General features: G+C 59.6%; 1 protein-coding gene across 1 annotated transcript in view; it reads left to right on the top strand.

The window, feature by feature from the left end:
* The window catches only part of LOC115080845 (myosin-10-like), an 89247-nt gene extending 74061 nt beyond the window's left edge, over positions 1-15186 (top strand). Inside the window, 2 exon segments of the mRNA XM_029585288.1 lie at positions 6376-6399; positions 13324-15186. Coding sequence (XP_029441148.1) covers positions 6376-6399; positions 13324-13459 — 160 coding nt within the window. The 3' untranslated portion in view covers positions 13460-15186.
* The last annotated feature ends 3276 nt before the right edge of the window (positions 15187-18462 follow it).

Genomic DNA, 18462 nt, shown 5'->3' with positions numbered 1-18462 from the left:
GAAGGTCCTGAGAGGACCATCCCCTCCAGGTCGAGGCCGCTGCTGAGGGTCGAGGACCCGGCCTGTGCTGGCAGCAGCGTCGGGGGTGACACCGGGGAGCCCGGTTCACTCACCCCCGCTGGAGCTGAAGACTTCAGGACCACGGCTAGCGCCTAAGTAAAAAAAAAAAAAAAAAAAAACAGTAGCGGTTTCTTTTTTTCTGCTGACCTTGCGGCGCCGGCTCTCTCTCTCTCTTTCGCCGTCGTTTTCGCCGTTCGTGCGGTCGTTTAGCGGGAGGGCGGCGCTGGTTGGGGGGTTCGTTCTTCGCGCGGATGCCGAGAGGGTCAGCGTGTCGCGCGTGCGGCGCTGTGCGCGCGCGTCTCTCCCGAGACGGGGTCTGCTCGAGCTGCGTCTCCGGGGGCGAGGGCTCGTCGGCGGTCGCCCGGGGGGGTCGATCGCGGGGGGCCCGTTCGCCGTCGCGTGCCGGAGGCTCGGAGGCCGCGTCCTTGGATCCGTTCCCGCTTAGCGCGGGAACGGAAGCCATTTTGTGCAGTGTGAGGGACGCCACGAGGAGGGCCCTCCAAGATGGCGCCCAGCCTCCCTCGCTGTCGCCACAGCCCAGGATTTCGGGGGGAGAGCCCCCGGGACCCCGCGGGTCGGGGACCCCGAGTGCTGGGGAGGGTTCCTCCGGATCGGAGGGCTCGTTTTCTGAAGATTTCTCGCTTCTGCTGCAGAAACTCGCAAAGTACAAAAAGTCTCGGCTGAAAGCGGGAAAAGCTTCGGGGGGGAAAAAAGATCATTCCCGGCCCCAGAAGAGAGCCGTTCGGACCCGGGAGGCCCGGGATGGGCCGCGGGAAAAGAGACGGCCGCGTGGTGAACCGCAAGACTCGGAGACGTCGTCTACCGCCTCCTCGGACGAGGACGCGATGCCGGGAGCCCCTGAAGACCAGGAGGGCCCTGATGACGATGGACAGGCCCAACCGGGAGCCGGCAAGGGCCCACAGGCGGCTGAGGGTGATGACCCCAAGGTCGTTCGCCTGTTTCGTAGGGAAGAACTTTATCCCCTTATCCCGACTATCCTGGATGAGATCGGCGTGGATCCTCCACCAGTGGAGTCCCGGCAAGGCGTCAAGATGGATCCGGTGCTGCTGGGCCTGGCGGGTCCTGCGCTGGCGTTCCCTTTTCACTTCTCGGTCACAGATATCTTGTTCCGGGAATGGGATACCCCGGAACTGGGGCTGAAGGTGAGTAAAGCTATGGACAAGCTTTATCCCCTTCCGGAGGATGCTCTGGAATTGCTGCGCCTTCCACGTGTGGACGCGGCGGTGTCAGCGGTGACAAAGAGGTCTACCATTCCCGTTACGGGTGCTACGGCCCTCCGGGATATCCAAGATAGGAAGCTGGAGGTGCAGTTGAAGAAGATCTTCGAGGTGTCCGCACTGGGGGTGCGGGCAGCCATGTGTAGTACTTTTGCACTGCGAGCGGGTCTCCGGTGGGCCCAAGTCCTGCAAGCCAATGCCGACCTCTCCTCCGGGGAGGCTACTCAGGCGGATAACTTGGAAGCGGTGATTGCCTACAGTGCGGATGCGATGCACGATGTGCTCAGAACTTCGGCCAGAGCTATGGTAGCGGCGGTCTCGGCGCGTCGGCTCCTCTGGCTTCGTAACTGGGCTGCGGATGGGGCATCCAAGGCCCACCTGGGGTCGTTACCTTTTAAGGGAAAGCTCCTGTTTGGCAAGCAGCTGGACGACCTGATGCAGTTCGTGAGCGAGAATAAGGCTTTCAAGTTGCCAGAAGATAGACCCAGACCTCGGTCGTCCTTCTCGGCGAGAAATAGATTCCGGTCTAACCGTCGGCAGCGGCCACAGAGAGCGACAGGGTCGGGTCAGTCCTACCGGTCCGGTTCGGCTAGATCATCCTCCTGGTCGCAGTCCTTTCGAGGGAAGAAGTTCAATAGGACCGGTGGACCCTCGTCCGGCTCGGGGTCCAAGTCGGCCCAATGAAACGAGACGGGTCCATTCCTCGTCGCCGCCCGCCCTCGTACCTTACGTGGGTGCGAGGCTCTTCCTGTTTTACGAGGCATGGACCAGAATCACTTCCGACCAATGGGTGCTCGCTGTGATAAGAGGCGGTTACGCGTTAGATTTTGTGCGGCTCCCGGTGGACAAGTTCCTCATCTCACCCTGCAAGGCTCTCGTCAAGCGCGCCGCTGTACGGCACACCCTTCGGCGTCTAGAGGACCTGGGCGCCATTACTCCCGTGCCGCAGGATCAGCAGGGCACGGGAAGGTACTCCATTTATTTCGTGGTCCCAAAGAAGGATGGAGCGTTTCGACCCATCCTCGATCTGAAGGGGGTCAACCGATGCCTGCGGGTGCCGCGGTTCAAGATGGAGACGATCCGCTCGGTGATTGCCGCGGTTCGTCCGGGAGAGTACCTCGCTTCTCTGGACCTCACGGAGGCGTACCTTCACATCGGGATTCAGCCGGCTTATCACCGGTACCTGAGATTCTGCATACTGGGAGGCCATTACCAGTTCAGGGCGCTTCCCTTCGGCCTCGCTACGGCTCCACGCACTTTCACCAAGGTGATGGTGGTGGTGGCTGCTCAGCTCCGGAGGGAAGGGCTGCTGGTGCATCCTTACTTGGACGATTGGCTCATCCGAGCAAAGTCGAAGGCCGGGTGTCGGCAGGCGATCGCCAGGGTCCTCCAACTCTTGCGCTCGCTCGGTTGGGTGGTCAACCTGGCCAAGAGTCATCTGCAGCCTACGCAGCAGTTGGAGTATCTGGGGGCCCTGTTCGACACCGAGAGGGCCATGGTGTCGCTGACTCAGGAGAGAGTGGTCAAGCTACAGCGTCAGGTGCGCCACATTTTGTCCATGCGGTGTCCGCTGGTTTGCGATTACCTGAGGGTCCTGGGTTCCATGGCGTCGACCCTCGCTCTGGTCCCTTGGGCGTTCGCTCACCTGCGACCGTTACAATCAGCGTTACTTTCCCGTTGGAAGCCGGTTTCGGAGGAGTTTTATCTTCCGCTGCCTCTCACGCCCTGTGCCAGGGCCAGTCTGCACTGGTGGCTCTCCCGGGATCATCTGTCCTGCGGGGTGTCTCTGGTCATGCCCACCTGGACGGTAGTGACGACGGATGCCAGTCTACTAGGCTGGGGGGCGGTCTGCGGAGGCCGCTCGGTCCAAGGACAGTGGTCGAACCAGCAGTCGAGGTGGTCCATCAACCGCTTGGAGACCAGGGCGGTGTCGTTGGCCCTGCAATCGTTTCTCCCGTGGATACGGGGCCAGGCGGTTCGGGTGCTCTCGGACAACGCGACCACGGTGGCGTATATCAATCGTCAAGGGGGCACGAGGAGCCAGCAAGTAGCGGAGGAAGCACGGCGGATCATGATCTGGGCGGAACAACACCTCAGCGGCTTGGCGGCGTCTCACATCGCAGGTGTGGACAACGTGCAGGCGGACTTCCTCAGCCGGCATCGGCTGGATCCAGGCGAGTGGGAGTTACCGGACAGGGCGTTTCGCCTCATCTGTGCCAGGTGGGGAACTCCACGCCTGGACCTGATGGCCACCGCTCAAAACGCAAAGGCCCCTCGGTTCTTCAGCCGGCGGAGGGAGCGGGGCGCAGAAGGAGTCGATGCTCTAGTGCTGCCCTGGCCCACGGACGTGTTGATATATGTGTTTCCCCCGTGGCCTCTGATAGGCAAGGTTCTGCGCCGAATCGAGTTGCATCCGGCGGACGTGATCTTGGTGGCGCCGGAGTGGCCACGGCGCCCGTGGTTCGCGGACCTCATTCAGCTGGCGGCAGAACCTCCACTTCGTTTCCTCGGGGCCGACTCTCTTCTTCGACAGGGTCCCGTCTGTTTGGAGGATGCGGATCACTTTTGTCTCGCGGCATGGCTTTTGAGAGGGCGCGCTTAAGAACTAAGGGGTACTCGGAGGCTGTGATTGCTACCTTGTTGAGGGCTCGTAAACAGTCCACGTCCTTAGCCTATATGAGGGTGTGGACAGTTTTTGAGGACTGGTGTAGTACTCATGCGGTGGATCCTGTACGGCCGCCTGTGCCAGGGGTCCTCGCCTTTCTCCAAGAGGGCCTGTCCAAGGGGCTGGCCTGGAGTACCCTGAAAGTACAGACGGCTGCACTTGGTTGTCTGCGCGGGAAAGTGCGCGGTGTGTCCTTAGCGTGTCATCCGGATGTGGTGCGCTTCCTTCGCGGGGCTAAGCATTTACGCCCTCCGGTGCGGAATCCTTGTCCGTCTTGGAACTTGAATTGCGTGCTCTCGGCGCTTGGGGGAGCACCGTTTGAACCTCTTAAGCGGGCGACGCTGAAAGATCTTACCTTGAAGACCGTGTTTCTGGTAGCCATTGCGTCTGCTCGTCGGGTCTCGGAGCTGCAGGCCTTATCCTGTCGGGAACCGTTTTTGCGTTTCTCGCAGGGCGGAGTTTCCCTGCGGACTGTGCCGTCATTTTTGCCTAAGGTGGTGTCCTCGTTCCACTTAAATCAGTCAGTGGACCTCCCAGGTTTTGAGGTCGGGGACCAGATGGACAAGGGGATGAAAGAGTTGAGGAAGCTCGACGTCCGCAGGGTCCTGTTTCGGTATCTGGAGGTTACGAATTCTTTTCGGATTTCCGACCATCTGTTTGTTCTCTGGTCCGGTCCCCGCCGGGGGTCTGCGGCGTCGCGGGCCACGATTGCCACGTCCTGGGCCGAGGTGTCTCAGGTGTCCACGCAGGAGATCTGTAGAGCTGCGACGTGGAAGTCCTTACATACTTTCACTAGGCATTACAGACTTGATGTCCAGGCGTCTGAAGCGCCGGGGTTTGGGGCGAGTGTTCTCCGAGCGGGACTCTCTGCTTCCCACCCTCGGTAGTTTGCTCTGGTACATCCCAGGTGTCTGGACTGATCCGGGTACGTACAGGGAAAGGAAAATTAGTTCTTACCTGATAATTTTCGTTCCTGTAGTACCACGGATCAGTCCAGGCTCCCGCCCGTCTGTTTGGTACGATGAACAAAGAGAGAGAGTCCGCTCGCTTGGTTAGTCGTACTGCTATTGTTCCAGTTCTTGGCTTATTGGCTTATTGCCGCTTGCCTCTGGTCTGATGTTTTCGGTTTTCAGCCAGGGGGTGTTTGAATTGGTTAAAATTGTTCTAGTTAGTTAGTCGGGCACTGGTTTGCTTTGACAGTTCGTTCGACTGAGGGGCTGTGGGTGGCACCTTACTATATGTAGGGAGCCCGTCAAGTTTTGCTCTGTCTCCATCTGCTGGTGCGGAGTCACAACCCAGGTGTCTGGACTGATCCGTGGTACTACAGGAACGAAAATTATCAGGTAAGAACTAATTTTCCTTTTTGTAGTGTGGATGTTGTTGACTATTGTTCCCAGCCTAGAGCGCTGTGTGGGAGCTCAGGACATGTAGAAACCCTTTCTTCGTTTTGAGAGGTGCTCCCGGAAGGGACTCTCTGGGTTTGTGAGTCCGCAGGGGATACTCCCGGCAACCTCTGGGGATTTCAAATCTCTCCCCCCCCCCCCCCCCCAGCAAAGCCTCTCCTTGTCCAGCTCTTCCGCCCGTGCTGTACATCTCTCCAGTGCAGATGGACAGGCCGCCTCCTCCGCCCTTCCCCCGTCGCTTCTGAACAGCTTAGGGCCTGGTATCATCATCATCTTCCAACCGTGGGATGACCCCCAACACATCCAACCCACCCCCCTTCCGGAGCTGTGCATTGACGGCGTTGATCCTGCGACGACCTCAGAAGGGCTTTACTTCCCTTGCTCGCTGCCTAAGTCCCCTGCCCCTGGAAACACCGATTTATGGCATCCCGCTCCCTTCTTTCTCTTCCCTTAAGCCTAAGATGTGTTGCGCTCCCATCGTGCCCCCTCCTCCGATCAGGAGCAGTATCCTGCTCTTTGGGAATCATTTGCCATGACTCCCCCGCGGGGTCCCTTCTACCCGTCGTGTGTCTTCCTTCCCACTCCCCGTTTCCAGAGCGCCTTTGCTGGGAGCATCGTCTGCTTTCAAGGCCGCGCAGAGGGCGAGCCATATGGGTATCGGTTGGTGGGGGGCAGGCGTCTGAGGACTCACAAAGATGGCCGCCGTCGGGCCTTGCCCTGGCGTTGGTGAGCTGTAGCTGCCACCTACAGCCTGAGAAAGCAAGCTCCCTCCGGCTGAAGGAGAAGCCGGGGGGGGGGGGGGGGAGGCAGGACAAAGCTATAAGAAACTTTGAGAGGGAGCCACTTAAACTATTTTTGGGGGTGGGGTGATGAAATCAATGGCAAAGACAAGGCGGGGAACTGGTCCCACCGTGCCACGTTAGGCAATTCACGTCCCCCCATGCCTGTTTCTCTCTCTCTCTCTCTCTCTCTCTCTCTCTCTCCCCCCATCTCCTTTTCCCCTGTACAGGAAGTTACAACAGCTCCAGAACAAGTAGGTTGGGCCGGCCCGGCGTGGCATGCACGGGACTGGCCCCCCCCAATGCTGTGGTGTGCTTTTTGATCTGGCTTACTGCTATCTGAACCCGCCAAGGAGGGGGCGAGGCCATAGGCCCTACGGGGAAGGTGGTGGGGTGGGGTCCTGGCGGGAGAGAAGAGGGTGAGGATGGAGCAGATGGACCCCCCCCCCCCCCCGGATCAGGATTTGAAACCAAACCGCACCTTCCCAGAGCCGCGGGGTGGGATGGGAGCAAGCCGCGCCCTTGTGAATCGGCGCCAGAAATCAGTTAAGAAGGCCGCGCATGCGCCGGCGTTGCCCGCCCTGGCTCGGATCCTCCTTCACGCCTGCCGGCGCACGACTCGCGGCGTCCTCACTCACTTAAAAGGACCGTTTTCTGCCTCCTGGAGGGAGGGGGGTGGAGGATGGCTGGCTGCATCCGGGGGGGGGGGGGGGGGGGGTGCCGTGCACAGCAGCTGTGTCCCGCCTGGCCTGACTGTGTCTCCGGCGGACCTAACCCATGCCAGGTGTTCTCAGTCTGGATGGACCTCTGCACAGAGCCCCCCCCCCCTACGGCTTTTCTGTTTTTTTGCTATTGCTGAGATAGCTGACCCTTACTTATGGAGGAGGGGTGGGCGGGCTGGCTGCATGCCCCTCGGCTGCCGTGTTCTTAACATCCAACCTACTAACCAGTGTGGGGGGAAGGGGAATGGAATCAGGGCCTGCGGAAAAACTAGGCCTGGACCTAGGGCGCCAACCATTAGGGGGCGTGACGGGGGGGCTGGCACTCCTCTTTGCCGCTTGTGGCCCCATGGGCTTGCACAAGGCAGAAAGTGCCTAGGGAGCCTAATCCCCTTGCACTGGATGGAATTAACGTATGCATTCCAGGTACCTGGATGGGTGCTGCAAGGAGAGCAGGGGACGGAGGGAGCGGAGGCTGCAGTCCCAGCCTCTCCCAGCAGGAAGCGCTGTAGGGAATGGGGCAGGAGCGCTGGGTGTGGGGAGGGGGTCACAGCTCCTGCAGTCTCAGGCTCTCCCAGCAGGAGGTGCTGTAGGGAATGGTGCAGGAGCACTGGGTGTGGGGGAGTCACAGCTCCTGCAGTCCCAGCCTCTCCCAGCAGGAGGCGCTGTAGGGAGTGGTGCAGGAGCGCTGGGTGTGGGGGAGTCACAGCTCCTGCAGTCCCAGCCTCTCCCAGCAGGAGGTGCTGTAGGGAGTGGTGCAGGAGCGCTGGGTGTGGGGGAGTCACAGCTCCTGCAGTCCCAGCCTCTCCCAGCAGGAGGCGCTGTAGGGAGTGGTGCAGGAGCGCTGGGTGTGGGGGAGTCACAGCTCCTGCAGTCCCAGCCTCTCCCAGCAGGAGGCGCTGTAGGGAATGGTGCAGGAGCGCTGGGTGTGGGGGAGTCACAGCTCCTGCAGTCCCAGCCTCTCCCAGCAGGAGGCCCTGCAGGGAATGGTGCAGGAGCACTGGGTGTGGGGGAGTCACAGCTCCTGCAGTCCCAGCCTCTCCCAGCAGGAGGTGCTGTAGGGAATGGTGCAGGAGCGCTGGGTGTGGGGGAGTCACAGCTCCTGCAGTCCCAGCCTCTCCCAGCAGGAGGCACTGTAGGGAATGGTGCAGGAGTGCTGGGTGTGGGGGGGGGGGGAGTCACAGCTCCTGCAGTCCCAGCCTCTCCCAGCAGGAGGCGCTGTAGGGAATGGTTCAGGAGCGCTGGGTGTGGGGGAGTCACAGCTCCTGCAGTCCCAGCCTCTCCCAGCAGGAGGCGCTGTAGGGAATGGTGCAGGAGCGCTGGGTGTGGGGAGTCACAGCTCCTGCAGTCCCAGCCTCTCCCAGCAGGAGGCGCTGTAGGGAATGGTTCAGGAGCGCTGGGTGTGGGGGAGTCACAGCTCCTGCAGTCCCAGCCTCTCCCAGCAGGAGGCCCTGCAGGGAATGGTGCAGGAGCACTGGGTGTGGGGGAGTCACAGCTCCTGCAGTCCCAGCCTCTCCCAGCAGGAGGTGCTGTAGGGAATGGTGCAGGAGCGCTGGGTGTGGGGGGAGTCACAGCTCCTGCAGTCCCAGCCTCTCCCAGCAGGAGGCGCTGTAGGGAATAGTGCAGGAGCGCTGGGTGTGGGGGAGTCACAGCTCCTGCAGTCTCAGGCTCTCCCAGCAGGAGGCGCTGTAGGGAATGGAGCAGGAGCGCTGGGTGTGGGGGAGTCACAGCTCCTGCAGTCCCAGCCTCTCCCAGCAGGAGGTGCTGTAGGGAATGGTGCAGGAGCGCCGGGTGTGGGGGGAGTCACAGCTCCTGCAGTCCCAGCCTCTCCCAGCAGGAGGCGCTGTAGGGAATAGTGCAGGAGCGCTGGGTGTGGGGGAGTCACAGCTCCTGCAGTCCCAGCCTCTCCCAGCAGGAGGTGCTGTAGGGAATAGTGCAGGAGCGCTGGGTGAGGGGGAGTCACAGCTCCTGCAGTCCCAGCCTCTCCCAGCAGGAGGTGCTGTAGGGAATGGTGCAGGAGCGCTGGGTGTGGGGGAGTCACAGCTCCTGCAGTCCCAGCCTCTCCCAGCAGGAGGCGCTGTAGGGAATGGTACAGGAGCGCTGGGTGTGGGGGAGTCACAGCTCCTGCAGTCCCAGCCTCTCCCAGCAGGAGGTGCTGTAGGGAATGGTGCAGGAGCGCTGGGTGTGGGGAGGGAGTCACAGCTCCTGCAGTCCCAGCCTCTCCCAGCAGGAGGTGCTGTAGGGAATGGTGCAGGAGCGCTGGGTGTGGGGAGGGGGTCACAGCTTCTGCAGTCCCAGCCTCTCCCAGCAGGAGGTGCTGTAGGGAATGGTGCAGGAGCGCTGGGTGTGGGGGAGGGGGTCACAGCTTCTGCAGTCCCAGCCTCTCCCAGCAGGAGGTGCTGTAGGGAATGGTGCAGGAGCGCTGGGTGTGGGGGGGGGGTCACAGCTTCTGCAGTCCCAGCCTCTCCCAGCAGGAGGTGCTGTAGGGAAGGGTGCAGGAGCGCTGGGTGTGGGGGGGGGGTCACAGCTCCTGCAGTCCCAGCCTCTCCCAGCAGGGGGCGCTGTAGGGAATGGTGCAGGAGCGCTAGGTGTGGGAGAGTCACAGGTCCTGCAGTCTCAGGCTCTCCCAGCAGGAGGTGCTGTAGGGAATGGTGCAGGAGGACTGGGTGTGGGGGAGTCACAGCTCCTGCAGTCCCAGCCTCTCCCAGCAGGAGGTGCTGTAGGGAATGGTGCAGGAGGACTGGGTGTGGGGGAGTCACAGCTCCTGCAGTCCCAACCTCTCCCAGCAGGAGATGCTGTAGGGAATGGTGCAGGAGCGCTGGGTGTGGGGGAGTCACCGCTCCTGCAGTCCCAGGCTCTCCCAGCAGGAGGCGCTGTAGGGAATGGTGCAGGAGCACTGGGTGTGGAGGGGGAGTCACAGCTCCTGCAGTCCCAGTCTCTCTCAGCAGGAGGTGCTGTAGGGAATGGTGCAGGAGCGCTGGGTGTGGGGGGAGTCACAGCTCCTGCAGTCTCAGGCTCTCCCAGCAGGAGGTGCTGTAGGGAATGGTGCAGGAGCGCTGGGTGTGGGGAGGGGGTCACAGCTCGTGCAGTCCCAGCCTCTCCCAGCAGGAGGCGCTGTAGGGAATGGTGCAGGAGCGCTAGGTGTGGGAGAGTCACAGGTCCTGCAGTCTCAGGCTCTCCCAGCAGGAGGTGCTGTAGGGAATGGTGCAGGAGCGCTGGGTGTGGGGAGGGGGTCACAGCTCGTGCAGTCTCAGGCTCTCCCAGCAGGAGGTGCTGTAGGGAATGGTGCAGGAGCGCTAGGTGTGGGAGAGTCACAGGTCCTGCAGTCTCAGGCTCTCCCAGCAGGAGGTGCTGTAGGGAATGGTGCAGGAGGACTGGGTGTGGGGGAGTCACAGCTCCTGCAGTCCCAGCCTCTCCCAGCAGGAGGTGCTGTAGGGAATGGTGCAGGAGCGCTGGGTGTGGGGGAGTCACAGGTCCTGCAGTCGCAGGCTCTCCCAGCAGGAGGTGCTGTAGGGAATGGTGCAGGAGGACTGGGTGTGGGGGAGTCACAGCTCCTGCAGTCCCAACCTCTCCCAGCAGGAGGTGCTGTAGGGAATGGTGCAGGAGCGCTGGGTGTGGGGGAGTCACCGCTCCTGCAGTCCCAGGCTCTCCCAGCAGGAGGCGCTGTAGGGAATGGTGCAGGAGCGCTGGGTGTGGAGGAAGTCACAGCTCCTGCAGTCCCGGCCTCTCCCAGCAGGAGGCGCTGTAGGGAATGGTGCAGGAGCGCTGGGTGTGGGGAGGGGGTCACAGCTCCTGCAGTCTCAGGCTCTCCCAGCAGGAGGTGCTGTAGGGAATGGTGCAGGAGCACTGGGTGTGGGGGAGTCACAGCTCCTGCAGTCCCAGTCTCTCTCAGCAGGAGGTGCTGTAGGGAATGGTGCAGGAGCGCTGGGTGTGGGGGAGTCACAGCTCCTGCAGTCCCAGCCTCTCCCAGCAGGAGGTGCTGTAGGGAATGGTGCAGGAGCGCTGGGTGTGGGGGGGAGTCACAGCTCCTGCAGTCTCAGGCTCTCCCAGCAGGAGGTGCTGTAGGGAATGGTGCAGGAGCGCTGGGTGTGGGGGAGTCACAGCTCCTGCAGTCCCAGGCTCTCCCAGCAGGAGGCGCTGTAGGGAATGGTGCAGGAGCGCTGGGTGTGGGGAGGGGGTCACAGCTTCTGCAGTCCCAGCCTCTCCCAGCAGGAGGTGCTGTAGGGAATGGTGCAGGAGCGCTGGGAGTGGGGAGGGGGGTCACAGCTTCTGCAGTCCCAGCCTCTCCCAGCAGGAGGTGCTGTAGGGAATGGTGCAGGAGCGCTGGGTGTGGGGAGGGGGTCACAGCTTCTGCAGTCCCAGCCTCTCCCAGCAGGAGGTGCTGTAGGGAATGGTGCAGGAGCGCTGGGTGTGGGGAGGGGGTCACAGCTCCTGCAGTCCCAGCCTCTCCCAGCAGGGGGCGCTGTAGGGAATGGTGCAGGAGCGCTAGGTGTGGGAGAGTCACAGGTCCTGCAGTCTCAGGCTCTCCCAGCAGGAGGTGCTGTAGGGAATGGTGCAGGAGGACTGGGTGTGGGGGAGTCACAGCTCCTGCAGTCCCAGCCTCTCCCAGCAGGAGGTGCTGTAGGGAATGGTGCAGGAGGACTGGGTGTGGGGGAGTCACAGCTCCTGCAGTCCCAGCCTCTCCCAGCAGGAGGTGCTGTAGGGAATGGTGCAGGAGCGCTGGGTGTGGGGGAGTCACCGCTCCTGCAGTCCCAGGCTCTCCCAGCAGGAGGCGCTGTAGGGAATGGTGCAGGAGCACTGGGTGTGGAGGGGGAGTCACAGCTCCTGCAGTCCCAGTCTCTCTCAGCAGGAGGTGCTGTAGGGAATGGTGCAGGAGCGCTGGGTGTGGGGGGAGTCACAGCTCCTGCAGTCTCAGGCTCTCCCAGCAGGAGGTGCTGTAGGGAATGGTGCAGGAGCGCTGGGTGTGGGGAGGGGGTCACAGCTCGTGCAGTCCCAGCCTCTCCCAGCAGGAGGCGCTGTAGGGAATGGTGCAGGAGCGCTAGGTGTGGGAGAGTCACAGGTCCTGCAGTCTCAGGCTCTCCCAGCAGGAGGTGCTGTAGGGAATGGTGCAGGAGCGCTGGGTGTGGGGGGGGGGTCACAGCTCGTGCAGTCTCAGGCTCTCCCAGCAGGAGGTGCTGTAGGGAATGGTGCAGGAGCGCTAGGTGTGGGAGAGTCACAGGTCCTGCAGTCTCAGGCTCTCCCAGCAGGAGGTGCTGTAGGGAATGGTGCAGGAGGACTGGGTGTGGGGGAGTCACAGCTCCTGCAGTCCCAGCCTCTCCCAGCAGGAGGTGCTGTAGGGAATGGTGCAGGAGCGCTGGGTGTGGGGGAGTCACAGGTCCTGCAGTCTCAGGCTCTCCCAGCAGGAGGTGCTGTAGGGAATGGTGCAGGAGGACTGGGTGTGGGGGAGTCACAGCTCCTGCAGTCCCAACCTCTCCCAGCAGGAGATGCTGTAGGGAATGGTGCAGGAGCGCTGGGTGTGGGGGAGTCACCGCTCCTGCAGTCCCAGGCTCTCCCAGCAGGAGGCGCTGTAGGGAATGGTGCAGGAGCGCTGGGTGTGGAGGAGTCACAGCTCCTGCAGTCCCGGCCTCTCCCAGCAGGAGGCGCTGTAGGGAATGGTGCAGGAGCGCTGGGTGTGGGGAGGGGGTCACAGCTCCTGCAGTCTCAGGCTCTCCCAGCAGGAGGTGCTGTAGGGAATGGTGCAGGAGCACTGGGTGTGGGGAGTCACAGCTCCTGCAGTCCCAGTCTCTCTCAGCAGGAGGTGCTGTAGGGAATGGTGCAGGAGCGCTGGGTGTGGGGGAGTCACAGCTCCTGCAGTCCCAGCCTCTCCCAGCAGGAGGTGCTGTAGGGAATGGTGCAGGAGCGCTGGGTGTGGGGGAGTCACAGCTCCTGCAGTCTCAGGCTCTCCCAGCAGGAGGTGCTGTAGGGAATGGTGCAGGAGCGCTGGGTGTGGGGGAGTCACAGCTCCTGCAGTCCCAGCCTCTCCCAGCAGGAGGTGCTGTAGGGAATGGTGCAGGAGCGCTGGGTGTGGGGGGAGTCACAGCTCCTGCAGTCTCAGGCTCTCCCAGCAGGAGGTGCTGTAGGGAATGGTGCAGGAGCGCTGGGTGTGGGTGAGTCACAGCTCCTGCAGTCTCAGGCTCTCCCAGCAGGAGGTGCTGTAGGGAATGGTGCAGGAGCGCTGGGTGTGGGGGGAGTCACAGCTCCTGCAGTCTCAGGCTCTCCCAGCAGGAGGTGCTGTAGGGAATGGTGCAGGAGTGCTGGGTGTGGGGAGGGGGTCACAGCTCGTGCAGTCCCAGCCTCTCCCAGCAGGGGGCGTGCTGGGTGTGGGGGAGAGAGTTCCCAGCAGGAGCAGGGTCCTGGTGTATTTTTTGTATGGATGATGGATTATTAATACTTTTTCCTCCTTTCTTCCCCTGGTGGCAGGCGAGGCCCTCTCCAGTTCACCACGCGCACGATCCGGCAGGTGTACCGCCTGGAAGGCGTCTCCGATGAAGAGCTGGAAGAGGCCGAGGGTGAGGCGGCCTCCAACCATCAACCAGAGCGGCCCCAGCCCGAGTGAGGAGACGGGGAGTAGAGGGGGTGGGGCTTACTCCTCCCTCCATATCTACGGCTCCCAAGGACAAACAGCCCCCCCTCCCCACCCTCAATCCTTCCAGGAGAGGACCATCTGCAAATGGCTGTGGAAACTATGCCCCCCCCCCCTCTTCCCGGCGTCGGCTGTGGCCATTAATGTAGCACTTTAATAGCAGAACCGTGCAGAGGGAACACCGCATCCCAGCCTGTACCGCATGGCGCAGTCGACTCCTCTTCATCTCCATCTCGGACTGTTCAGGAAAGAAAATCCATCTCATCAAAAGGCGTCTGCGGGGGAGGGGGACAGTGCAAGTCCCACCAGCTGCCGTCACTGGAGGGAATACAGCCCTGCGCCCCTCTCCACGCTGCCCCAGTGCCCCCCCGCAGGGGCAGAGTCGGGGTTTCCTCTCACGGGTGGGGGGAGGGGGGGCAGGGATTTATCTCAGGATGTGAGGAAAGAATCAGGGATTCATCTCATAGGGCGATTTTATGTTCGCATGGAGTGGGAGTGAGTTAGGGATTCATCTCGCAGCGTGATGTCCGGGTGAGAGGCGTGGGGAAGTGATTCTCAGTGATTGGGAGGGTGCAGTCTGGGATTCAGCTGGCAGGGAACTCGCCCCATGGAGCCCCCCCACGCGTGGGCATTCCGTGAACGCACGGCCACGTGAGCCAGATCAGGACCCCTTGGTGGGAAGAGGTGCAGCCCTCCAGGCTTACTGCTTCCCCCTCCGTCTGCCACCTGCTCCTTTAAAGGTACAAAACGTTTACACTGTGGAGCAATCCCTCCCGCCTTTCTCCTTCCTCTCCTTGATCTGTTTTTTTACTGCAGCTGTGAGGGGGACGGGAGCTATTAAATCTGATCCCGGCTACAACCCAGACAGCTAAAGCCAACCAGGGGTCCTCCCCAGGCGCCTCTTACTCCCTTGCACAATCCCTCTCCCCCCTACCGCACCCGGTGTCACGGCAGGCTGTGATACCCCCCCCCCCCCGTGGGACGGCGGTACAGGTGATGGGGCTGAGCCTTTGGGATCAGCTCCCCCTCCTTGTTTCCCCGCTCCTTCCCGCACGGACCAAGCAGGGCCGAGCCGCAGAAGAGCGGACCCGGCGAATCGTGGATTCAGGAGTAACTGGAAAATATTTCTGCAAAAAGAATGCCCCCTCTCTCCCTCTTGTTTATTCAGCCGTTTCCTGGGAGGGAGGGTGGCTGGAACTGGTCCCCCCTCCCCTTGCAATCAAAAACCCAAAATGGGTGAAAAATTTTTTTTTAAAAAATCCTTAGGTGTGCTGCAGTCTCAGTATCCCCCCCAGGGGGCGCTGTGGCTAAAAATAAAGAAAGGTAAAATTAATTTGCTTTTAACCTAATTTAGTGGAACTTTTTCTGTATTTGGTTTTTAATTACTGGAAGGGATAGCTGGGGGGGGGGGAGGAGGAATGGTGCACATGGTATTTCGGTTTTATCTTTATTTGCCGGGTTTTCTTTTTTTTGTTTTTCTATTATTTTTCCGGTGGTGAATGTATTCTGTTTTATTATTTTGATGCTGGCTTTCAAGCTGCACCCGGCCATCTCCGTCCGCTTTCCCAAGCACCGTTTTCTGTCTGCGTTTTTAAGAATGTGAGATGAATTCGTTTATTTCTCGCCACTCCCTCCCCCATCCCCATTTGAAAAGCTGTCAAATGAGGTGTCTCCATCATAAAATTCATCCTGGATCAAGACTTTTCCCCTCTGTGTCATTCTTTGGGGGCTAGAAGGAGCCGCCCGGCACTCGTCAGGAGGCCATCGGGCAGAACTATCTCTTTCCTGCCCCTGCGGGCTCAGCTTGCTCTATTGCTTATAGCGCTGCTCGACGCACACAGCACTATCCAAAAACACAAAGGAACTCTCTCCTGCTCCGTAGAGCTTACAATCTGATCAAGAGAAACAGGCAGGACAAAAAGAAACTTGGGGAATTTCATTTATTAAGCAAATGGTTAACTCAAAAAGGCGGTGAAGGAGATAACCGGGGGGGGCTTAAGATTTCAAAACAGCCTCTCGTCAGGGAGCCATCTGGCACCACCTCTTTCCCACGCCTCATCAGGGAGCCAAAAGCCGAAAGGGACTACAAGCTCAGAGAATGTCATTCCTGTTTATATTTTTGGGATTCCTCAGGCGTGTGCTGGTGCTTGGCTGTCAAAGTCACATGGGGGACATTTCACCTTCTTTATTACTCTTTTTTTTATAATTTACACAGTTGCATAACTCCATGAGACTGACGCAGCACTGTACAGATACACATAAGAGATAAGTCCCTGCTCCGAGGAGCTTATCTAATAAGCAGCCAAAAAAAAAGTTAATCTGTGATACAAGTTTCCAGTTCCCAAAACTGAACCCCATCCACCAACCAGGCTAATGATTCAAGTCAGCAAGATACCCCCCCCCCCCCCCCCCCCCCCAAAACACACACAGACTACCACCGCTACTCCTGTTCCACGGCCTCAACCTTCCCTCCTCCCACTGCTGGGCCTTTTGGATGAAACACTTGCCAGGTCCCCTGTATATATAGTGCTACACTAGTGCTGCACAGGAGAAGGTGACCCCTGCAAAGAATGGCAACCTCTCACACTGCTTCAAAACATACCCCATGCTGTGTTTAGGGCTCCGACATTTCTGGCTGTGCAGCATGGTTGTGAAAAAAACAAACCAGGCAGACGACATGTGCTTGGATCCCAGCTGGTCAACCAATAGATGCCGATCTTTGGCCAAGCGTTGCACAGAGCTCTCCTGGTGCTGGTGCTGCAGGATGATAGAGGAAAGCAACCATGAAACATCGTGGGAAACCCAAGCACAAGCAGGATAGGATCGGTCTAACCTGCTCCTGTTGTTAGATTGAAGTACGTTTTCCCCCTAACCGTGCCTCTGCTAAACCAGACAAGTCAAGGCGATGGGGAGCATGACCCTCCCCCTCCCCCCTTAAAGTCTCCTTCATGGCTTTCCTCTCCCACTCACTGCAAATCCTCTAATCCTCCCAGACATTACCCCTCACTGCCCCCACAGCTAAGGATCCCTCTGTGCTTATCCCAAGCTTTACCCCTCACTGCCCCCACAGCTAAGGATCCCTCTGTGCTTATCCCAGGCTTTACCCCTCACTGCCCCCACAGCTAAGGATCCCTCTGTGCTTATCCCAAGCTTTACCCCTCACTACCTAAGCATCCTCTGTGCTTATTCCAGACTTTACCCCTCACACCTAAGCATCCTCTGTGCTTATTCCAGACATTACCACTCAGTTCCCCATAGTTTTACCCCTCACTCCCCCACAGCTCAAAATCATCTATACTTATCCCAGACATTACCCCTCACACCTAAGCATTCTCTGTGCTTATCCCAGGCTTTACCCCTCACTCCCCCACTGCTAAGGATCCTCTGTGCTTATCCCAGACATTCCCCCTCACTCCCCCACAGCTAAGGATCCTCTGTGCTTATCCCAGGCATTACTCCTCACTCCCCCACCACTAAACAACATCTGTACTTCTCCCAGACATTCCCCCTCACTCCCCCACAGCTAAGGATCCTCTGTGCTTATCCCAGACATTCCCCCTCACTCCCCCACTGCTAAGGATCCTCTGTGCTTATCCCAGGCTTTACCCCTCACTCCCCCACTGCTAAGGATCCTCTGTGCTTATCCCAGGCTTTACCCCTCACTGCCCCACAGCTAAGGATCCCTCTGTGCTTATCCCAGGATTTACCCCTCACTGCCCCACAGCTAAGGATCCCTCTGTGCTTATCCCAGGCTTTACCCCTCACACCTAAGCATCCTCTGTGCTTATCCCATGCTTTACCCTCACACCTAAGCATCCTCTGTGCTTATCCCAGGCTTTACCCTCACACCTAAGCATCCTCTGTGCTTATCCCAGGCTTTACCCTCACACCTAAGCGTCCTCTGTGCTTATCCCAGACATTACCCCTCACTCCTGCATCGCTGCTTTCTCAAATGAGAGAGTAGTGGCATTTGAAAATCCCTGAGCTGTGGCCATTGGACCCCCACTTCCTTGATGTACCACCAGTATGCCTAACCCCAAAAGCCTCCAATGAACTTTAAGAGGTTAGCATGGGGACAGTCTTAACATCGGATCAAGCCCAGGTGTTGCTCCTTCCCATGCCTCCCCTCCCAGCTGTGACTGGTAAGAAGAATAACAGCAGGGAGGTCAGGGCTAAATATCTTTTAAACCCTCTCTTCCCCTGCCTTCTCCCCCTCGCAATGCATCCTCTGCATTTAAGCAAAACGGCCTCGGCTCTGGAAGCGGGTCAGCAATTTATAACGCCAACAACCTGGCATCACCGAGCGCTCAAGGGGGCTCCACAGGTTTAAGTTCATTAGCCAGAGGGAGGTCCTTCCCCTGGCCCCACGCTGTACAGGAGACCCCTGTAATCTCCAGAAAACAATTATTTCACCACATTTTTTTTCGAGGGGCGGGTGGGGTGGGATTCATAGAGCAGCACATTAACCTGTCTATCTGTCCTTCTATGGTATCTGTCTGTCTATTCTTTCACACTGTCCATTGCTCTACAGGATCTGTCCTAGCCGTACATTAAAACACAAATGTTTCTTTGTTTTGAAGGGTGAAATTTATCCTTGGGTGATGTCCCTCTAGCAGCAGTTTGGGGTTTATAAAGTTTGTGCCCTGAAGCCTTGGCGTTGACTTTCACTGCCCTGCATTGGTGACCGGCTGGGGCCGGGTCGCTGCATTTCTCCCTCTCTCACTCTGTTTCTCTCTGTCTTGCTCCAGCTCGTGCTTGCTAGCTTCGGCCCTCTCTTTTCTATAAGTCTCCCATGGGTTCTATCTCTCTCTGTCTGCCCCTTTTGGCTTTTCTCTCTCCCCTGCTCTCTTATCCTGCAGATTGTCCCGTATCCATTTCTAGAGCTTCACTGCGCAGAATTATTACGCTGCTCCTAGGATTTCTCCATCCAGACAACCTCGGAGGCTGCGTACAGCACCGCTCTTACCCCTGGGCTC

Source organism: Rhinatrema bivittatum, chromosome 19 (assembly GCF_901001135.1).
Source record: "Rhinatrema bivittatum chromosome 19, aRhiBiv1.1, whole genome shotgun sequence".
NCBI classification, from domain to species: Eukaryota; Metazoa; Chordata; class Amphibia; order Gymnophiona; family Rhinatrematidae; genus Rhinatrema; species Rhinatrema bivittatum.
Note: the sequence above shows the minus strand (reverse complement) of the source record. Positions and strands in the feature narration are given on the sequence as shown.